This window comes from Carassius gibelio, chromosome B11, assembly GCF_023724105.1.
Source record: "Carassius gibelio isolate Cgi1373 ecotype wild population from Czech Republic chromosome B11, carGib1.2-hapl.c, whole genome shotgun sequence".
Lineage (NCBI taxonomy): Eukaryota > Metazoa > Chordata > Actinopteri > Cypriniformes > Cyprinidae > Carassius > Carassius gibelio.
The window spans coordinates 26,172,385-26,181,127 of NC_068406.1; the positions used below are offsets into that span (position 1 = coordinate 26,172,385).

Consider the following 8,743-nt stretch of genomic DNA (forward strand, 5'->3'; position numbering starts at 1 on the left):
CCAAAAACAGCTTAAGGTTTTACAAAACAGTATTTAAATGTGATCATGTATAGCTTATCCTGTAGCAGAGTTGTTCAGCGGGATCTTGATGTAGTGGAGTAAGTCGTTTTTCGTTTGTGTGCTTGTAACTGGATGGAAGTATGGAAACATTCTTGCAGCGTTAGTCATCCAGTGCCTCTGAGACAAACCAGATTCAGTCCCCCCTCATTCAGACCCCTTCCATCCCCTTTTTCCTCTATCCCTTTCTCTCCTTTTTAAGGAAATATGCAATTGTTGCCAAGAAACAGAAAAAAAAAACCATAAACCCATTCTGTCTCATGAGTACGGCCTGATTATTGTGCTGAAATAGTGCTTCCTCTCTGCTAACTCCACAGTGCACCGATGCTGTCTCATTTCTCTTCACACAGGTGCTTGACATCAGAATAGTTTTCACTCAGAATTTTTCCAGAGAAGTGTCTAAGCTGATCAGATGAGGGAGTCAGAGCCTGAAAACAAGCTAGTACAAAAAACAAAAACAAAAAAATTTAGAAAAGGGAGGTGCTTTCAGTCTTAACTGCAGAACAGGTTTGTTTTCATCTGCTTTTCTAAGTAGTGACCTGGACTATAGAACTTGTGGAGCTCAAGGTCAGAGATGGCTCTGTAACAGATCAATGTGTATACATATTTTTGACTGTGTTTGGACTTGATATACAGTACATGTATGTATGTATGCATACGAACATGCCGCACACGAAGTGTTTAAAAGTCAAAGGGAAGCAAAAAACGACAAAATCCAGCTGGAAGCTGTTGTTATTCATGTGTGTTTGTGTGTGTGTGTGTGTGTGTGGGAGAGAGAGAGCGCATGCACATCTGTATACATTTATGAGTGTGACCACGGAAATATCTGTACATGTGCGCTGTTTATTGTGTGTAAGCAGTCGAGTGTGTTACTGTTTGAGCCTCAGATTTGTTAACAAATTGCAGACTTACCAAGTGAGAATCACTGCCCAATCTTCTTTAATATTTTGGCATCAGTTTCACATTTATTTTGTTTAAATGCCTAATAAAACAGCTCCATTTGAACTGATTTGAATAGCTGTTGTCTTCCACATAAAACAGACAATTAAAAAGTAGCCATTTAGGATCTTAATGCTGGAGCAACCGTCACAATATACACGTTTACATAAAGCAACTGTATGTAGGCTAATGTTTTTGTTGTTGTTGTTTTTACCTTGAAATATCAATTTCAAAAGCATTCTGATGTATACTGTCTGCTTATATGATGAATGGTCTCTGTTTCTTTCTCACAGTCCCCGCCAAAACATCTGTTCTGGGCGTTGTTTGGTGGTGAGAAATTACAAAAGTGGCTGATTGATTTACTGCAGCAACAAATGTACATGTGCATATATGTATTTTAATTTTGACAGTGATATACACAGTGAATTTCACTCACTTAAGGGGGCTTCAAAGTCACAGAAATAGGCCTACACAAAACAACATACAGTTGTTTTAAATTTAGCTTTTCTTTTCAGTATAACCAACCAACTTCATTGTGTGAAGTTAAACTTTGGGTTAATGATTGGAACATGCTGCACTGAATGATACCTTAATGTTCCCTGAACATACAAAATGTCTTTGTTGTTGTTGTTGTTACACGGACATTCATTGAACAATGCGTTTTATCATTTAGCAGGCATTATATTGTTACTTAGCTGAACGTCCAACTGAAATGTAAAAAAATAAAAATCTTACATGAAAATGTAAATAATGTTTTTGTGCATATAGTTTGTGAAAATGATTAATAATCAGTTAACTTTAAATTAATGTTCTTTTAATGTTACTGAAGGAGCATTTGCTCATAATTTGAGAGAACCTTGCAAGAACATTATCCACTGGTTTGAGAACTTTTTCTGTTCGCTGGGGCACTATTGTTGAATCATTTATCTTAAGTATATTGCAGCTCATGCAAAACAGCATCTAAGTATGTCTTTCCCTCTGTTACTCCTGCATTTGGAATGTAAATGGCTTCTTTTGTATCCTGGGTTCATGGGGATATTTGTGCAAGTGATAAGAAAATTCTGTGTTACTTTTGAAAGGATGTGAAAGATAGATTTTTTTTTCACATTAGTTTTTATTTTTATTTTTACAGCTTTCTCTGGCTTTGGGGAAATCCCAAATCCAGCCACCCTGATCCTCCCTACCCAGCAGAACAGGACACATATGGCTTACAGGCTGAATGAAGAACTGGCCAGTAATTTCCTCTGCTCAGGTGGTGCCATATTCCTTTTGAGGTTTAGTTGTATCATGCACTTTTTTGTAGTATGAATGCTGGCATACCATTCAGCAGGAGTGAGTTAAGTCTGGGAGGTTTTTCTGGGCGTGCACGCACTCATGTTTATGGGAGTGTTTACTGGAATATGAATGTTTATGTAGATATCTTTTGGTGAAGGTGACTCAGTGGAGCAACTCCGTCAATTGTGACTGGAACATACTCTGACAGATGCCTACATTTGGAAATACTTATATGCAGCTGGTCCATGTAATTGACTAAGGAAACGACTGTAACCATAGATACTTATAAAAATAAATAAAATAAAAAATGAATAAAAAACTTGGCGAAGCTTGGAGCCTCTTGAGAGCATGTTCAGATCACATTTCTCCCTAAAACAACAACAAATTATATGCTGCATATGAAAATTAAGCCAATTTTTATAATCATTTAAATTCTTGACATTCTGATATTATTTTCATACGGAGCCCCGGACATAGCATTAAAAAAAAACAAAAAAACAAAAAAAAAACAAATATATATATATATATATATATATATATATATATATATATATATATATATATATATATATATATATATATATATATATATATATATATATATATATTTTTTTTTTTTTTTTTTTTTTTTTTTCATGCTACTAATTCGTTCCCTCGAAGTATTAAACCTGCACAAGATTATTATTTCGTTGCCTCGATTTTCTAAATCGTGTGCATAATTCATACATCAGTGGAAGAAATTAGTAAATTATGCACACGATTTTTAGCCTACAATTTTTTTCCTGCGTGCCATGTGCGGGGCTTCGTATTTTCATTAGGTAGGTTAAAATTAAGCACAAATTCTCATTACGCAAAATCATCTCATTCTTATTACCGTAAGATGAAAAAAAGCATGATATATTATTCAAATGGAAAAGTATTTATACTTTTCAAATAAGAAGTACAACAACAACAGTACGATAGTCTATATATAGCCTATATATAGATAGATAGATAGATAGATAGATAGATAGATAGATAGATAGATAGATAGATAGATAGATAGATAGATAGATAGATAGATAGATAGATAGATAGATAGATAGATAGATAGATAGATAGATAGTATGTAACGTCTTTACTAATACAATTTGGCAGAGATTTTCCCATGCATTCTCTAGAAAACTGCAAATAGAACAAAAAAAAAAGAGTTTTGGAAAGTTTTTTTTTGGAAACGAGCAATCATTTTGTGGAGAATTGCACTTCATCACACGTTTAAAAAAAAAAAATTCAATAAGATGTCCTCACTCAGGACTTTGTGAACATGTGTGGGTGATCCATAATCCCCCTTCTCTTATCACCAGATCAAAGTCGTGAGGAGTGGGGTGTAGTCCATCAGTGTGGATGCACAGCGCCGCCAGGCGGACAGAAGAGGCAGTGCACAGATGCTCCGTTCCCTCAGAGCAGATGAAGGAGGGACGACAGACTTCTTTTGAAGCTGGGTGAAGCTCAGAGGAAACTTCTCCTGCAGCTTGGCTTCTCACTCACTCTCTTATTTTGGAATTTATTCCGATTTCTGCTTTACTTAGTACGAAATGTTTGATTGTTAACCTTAAACATAAATCAGCACTCGAAAAGTTCTTCAGATTTCCTGATCTTGGGTGGGTAAGTGATGTCTGACTTTTATATAACTTTGCAGTGCGTTTCTGTCTCTGAAGAGTGGACGTTTTGGAAATGCACTTAAAAGTTTGGAAAGTCACTTAAACTATCACTTAGGTGCACATTGTTCAGCTATTCTGTAATCTAAAAATTTTCGCTTGCTCTTTCAATCAGCCGAAAAACTATTTTGTTTAAGAATAAACGGTTTTGCATGCTTTATTATTTGTGATTTCAAAACTCAAAGTGTGTTGCATGTACTTAATCAAGATATTTAATGTCGTTGTTCGTCCTATATGCCACATCTGTGCTGCTGCTCTTTTTAATTGATTGTAGACTATTTTTGGATAATTTGAGTTTAGATTATGGCTATATATTTTCGTATACTGTATATTACATATCAACATATTGTCTAATGGGCCTCAAATACAGTAGCCTGCCTGGAGTTATGTTGTAATCAGTATGATAAACAAAAAACCTTGATACCGAATGTAATAAAATAACTAGCGCTGTGCAACAATTACATTTTTAATCCCGATTAATCATGCGATGTCTGCGACTAATCGCCATTAATCACACTGTTATGCACAACATTCAATGATGAATTCAAAAGTATTGTATTGCGCACTTATGCATTTAAAAGAACTACAGTATGACCAATAGTGCAATAACATTTTGTTTGCACACTTTAAACAAATAAGTATTTTTTTTCTTTGACATAACTTAGTAGCAGGTAAAATATGTCTTGTAAATCTCAACTTTAACATTAATCAAATTAAATATAAAACCAAAGTTATTTGCTACTGCCTGGGCACTAATGTTTTTATAGGAAATATATATTTTTTAAGTTTGTTATAGAAAAATAAGTTATGCTCAGAGTCCAGATCCTCGATATTAACATGTAACAGACGCCTTCTGAGTAGACACCTTGACTATTGTCCCCCAAAGCCCGGTTCGTTTGATTAGTATGACAACTTCGTGCCGCGCGTGGGCCCGGTTCTTTTAGCCGTTCCTGGCTCGGTTGGAAGAAGTGGGCCAGGGCACAGTTCAGTTGGGCTCGAGCACAGTATGCATGTAGTTTCAGATCGGAGAACTTCTGATACATGCAGCATGCTTGCGTGTACATTTTTAGCAGCAAAAGTGATAGATCTGTAAAGCAATATATTGTGAGAGGGCTGTGTGCAGAGCTGATCCTATGTAGACATAAAGTACGCAAGCTGTGTTGGGCCCCCGAAACACTAGGGGTCCCACTTGCTCTCAAAGTTGATTTAATTGTAGTTTCGTTTTTGTATTTGGCCAGTGGTTATTAAAGCCTCTTATGTCATTTATTTAACTGCTGTGCGCAGTCGCCCTTCCTACAAAAAAATCAGTCAAATCCAAGCAGTAACCTCTGGCTCTCTGTCGTGAAGCCAACACGGAAGTGACTTAAACTGTAATTCGTCAACTTGCCGCTAGAGGCTGGCTGCAAAAGGGATTCAATTCAATAGACTTCCCGTGTTAAGATGCCCAACTTTACAGCAGAAAAAAACATGTTTACAGCCTGGTAAAAAAAAATTATTTTGGTCTGAATAAACAATTTTGTTCTCATGAAAACTGTGAGGGGGGTGAATTTTTTTTTTATAACTATCATCTGTTTAAATTATATTAAACCTTAAAGTTCTTCATAATTAAGGGCGTGGCCACTTGAATGACAGGTGGATTGCTGCTGCTGAACCTGCAGTCAAGCTAGGTGGGCGTGGCTTCAGCAACAAGTTCCCAACTTTTTGCTTATTTTCGATTGTCCAGGAGTGACGCATGATGACGTGCTGCCAAGATGGCATGTTTTTATGATATGTCTTTATACAGTCTTAGGTGAAATCTTGTAATGTGAATGCCATACAGTGTCTTATCGGAGACAAAAAAACAAAACAAAAAGAACGGGTTGCACGACTCCTGCAAGAGTGAATATGGACTTTGATGATGATTCATCAAGCATGCAAATGCACATCTTTGTGGTTATTGTAATAAGTATTTATTTAGTAAGATGTTAACAACTTGCATAAAAAAATCTTCGAAATCGAAGTTTGAAATAGAACCGTGTAAATTATGCTGTAAGACAAAACAAGAAAGTCACTTCGGGTAACGTTGACCACACCCTTATTTTACTCAAATGTTAATAATCCAATGTAAAAGCCATTGGATTTCATGAAACAATTTTTTTTTTTCTGGGTTTTAAAACTACAAACTGACTTTAATGGCATCCAATAACATTCAGAATCAAAACAAGCTCTTATTCTACAGACGATGGATGAATCTCTGGCTCCAGTATACATTTTGTTAACAAATGAACGCTTATGAAAAAAACAACAACAACAACATGGTTTCACTACAAATAAAACCAATAAAACATGGTTACTATAGTTAAACCATGGTAACCACAAAAATGGATTTGCTAGACTAACCATAGTTTAACCATGGTATTTATAGTAAAACTGGTTATACAAATGGTAATCAATATGCCAACAAACCCTGGTTACTACACTTTTACTACAATAAAACCATGGTTTATTTATCGTGACTATAAATGTATGATATCTAATTTCCAAATTTACCACAAAAAAAAGGATTATAGATATGCCTAAAAATCTATGGAATTTGTAAGATGTATATAGTAAGTTTTATAGACCAAGGTGGCATAACACTTCATTTCCCAGAATACCATTGCCTCTTGAATTCCTATCCTTCAATGTTCAGTTGAACTGCCAATGGGTGTGGCCGATTGAGTTCAAATGTTTCCAATTGACAGTTAGCTCTGTTTAAACATGTTCAAGGGCATCTCTATAACATATTTGACACAAATTCAATAATAATTTATCTTAATTAATGAAATATTGTCTTATATTAATCTTTTTACCATTTTAGCTGTTTCTGTGCCCATTGTTAGATGGATAATGCAACTGGACTGATGCAAACGATTCTGTGAAAGTCACTTTATGCACTTTTGTTTTATTGAAAGTAATTTTATGATTGCGCATTAGAGTAATTTAAAGTGGTAAATAGTCAAATTCCCCAAATTCTGGCACTGGAGAGACATGTTTTGCTTGCTGTCAAAATTCCTGGTGTTTTGTAAATGTATTTGGCATGCTAGAATATAACAGATGTCCACAGATGGGAACAAATTCTGAGCGTGTTGTGAACGTGGTTAACACATCCTGTTTTTTGTTTTGTGTGTTTAGGAAGGAGAATGAGGATGATGAGGCTATCGATCCTCCTGTTGTTTGTGGTCATTCACACACAGGTCCAGATTTCAGCCAGCCAGACTCCCTGCGGAAGTGAGGAAACGCTTATTACAGTTACCTAATTATTCTATTCTATGAATGCATTATTCATTACACATGTTTATTTAAAAATATGGATGGGTGCATTCAACTGATCAAAAGTGGCATTAAAAACATTCATAATGTTACAAAAGATTTATATTTTAAATAAATGCTGTTATTTTGGACATTTACTAATAATAATAAAAATAAGGCTTTAACAAAAATATTAAGCAACGTAAGATAATATTAAGAAACGTTTCTTGAGCAATAAATCAGCATATTAGAGTGATTTCTGAAGGATCATGTGAAAAAGAAGACTATAGAGTAATGATGCTCAAATATCAGCTTTGGCATCTCAAGAATAAAATAAATCAACATCAACAAAATAAAATAAAAAAACTAAAAAAAAAAAAATCACACATTCACACATTTTCTTAACCCATTAAATGTATTTATTGTCGCTTATGATCAATTTAATGCATCCTTACTAAATAAAAGTTTTTAATTCCATTAAAAATAAAACCTTTCTTTAAGTTTCCTTGATAAACAGAAAGTAGATATTTTTGAACCATTATGAATGCATTTATTGTCACTTCTTGTGAGCAGTTCATCTTAATTTTATTTTATTTCTTTAAAGAAAAGAAAAAAAAAATATTTACCCAGTACTTTTGAATGGTAGCGTATTATTTTAAGAAATATAAAGATTATTGAATATTATTTTTTGTAGTTTTAGTGACTTAGCTCACTGTATGTGTTCTCTCTCTTTCTCTCTAGAAACAACTGAATGCCCAATCGACTTATACTTTGTCATCGACACATCTGAGACAATAGCTCTGCAGGAGAACCCACCTGGCAGCTTGGTAGAGAGCATCAAACAGTTCACCGAAGCTTTTGCCAGCAAACTAGAAGATGTTAAATACAAAGGTTCAGTTCAGATCAGCTGGTCTGTAGGAGGCCTTCACTTCTCCCAGCGGCAGGAGATCATCAGTGCAATCACCAGTAAAGATAGATTCATCAGTGATCTCAGAAGAATAAAATACTTGGGCAAGGGCACGTACATTGACTGCGCCATCACCAACATGACCCACCAGCTGGTCCACTCACCATCCAAACCCAATGCCAAACGCTTTGCGGTGGTAATCACCGATGGTCATGTGACAGGAAACCCATGTGGTGGGATCAAAGTGGCGGCGGAACGAGCACGTGATGAGTTCATTAAGATCTTCTCTGTTGCATCATCCAGGAACCTAGAGGAGGCGGGACTTAGGGAGATTGCTAACTCACCTGCTGGTGTTTATCGTAATCACTACATGGCGGTTGATCTCACGGGAGTGCGGCCACTCATAGTGCAATCAACAATTGATCGCATTTATGACATAATGGTAATGCAATGCCTTTAATACTTTTCTTGTGGATATGCAGTGGCATAATATCGTAAAATGTATTAATTGATGAAGAAACTATTTAGTACTTCATTCATATTTGTTGTGAGCAAAGGGCTATTATTATAATAATCTTTCTTTGATCTTGTTCTTTCT

The 8,743-nt window shown here is 35.3% G+C and overlaps 1 protein-coding gene across 2 annotated transcripts; it reads left to right on the forward strand.

Moving 5' to 3' along the window:
- Positions 1-3,720: 3,720 nt before the first annotated feature.
- On the forward strand, positions 3,721-8,624 carry LOC127968372 (collagen alpha-2(VI) chain-like). 2 transcript variants are annotated; one of them, XM_052569541.1, is made up of 3 exons: positions 3,721-3,911; positions 7,122-7,217; positions 7,980-8,624. In XM_052569541.1, the coding sequence occupies exons 2-3, from the start codon at positions 7,130-7,132 to the stop codon at positions 8,603-8,605; spliced, it is 714 nt and encodes a 237-aa protein (XP_052425501.1). In that variant the 5' UTR covers positions 3,721-3,911; positions 7,122-7,129; the 3' UTR covers positions 8,606-8,624. The 2 variants fall into 2 exon arrangements, with proteins under 2 accessions (XP_052425501.1, XP_052425500.1); XM_052569540.1 differs by having other exon boundaries at positions 3,723-3,915.
- Positions 8,625-8,743: the final 119 nt, after the last annotated feature.

Coding starts and splice junctions, on each gene's coding strand:
- LOC127968372 (XM_052569541.1), top strand. CDS start 7,130: ATGAGGATGATGAGGCTATCGATCCTCCTGTTGTTTGTGGTCATTCAC. Junction 7,218..7,979: donor CAGCCAGACTCCCTGCGGAA/GTGAGGAAACGC, acceptor CTTTCTCTCTAG/AAACAACTGAATGCCCAATC.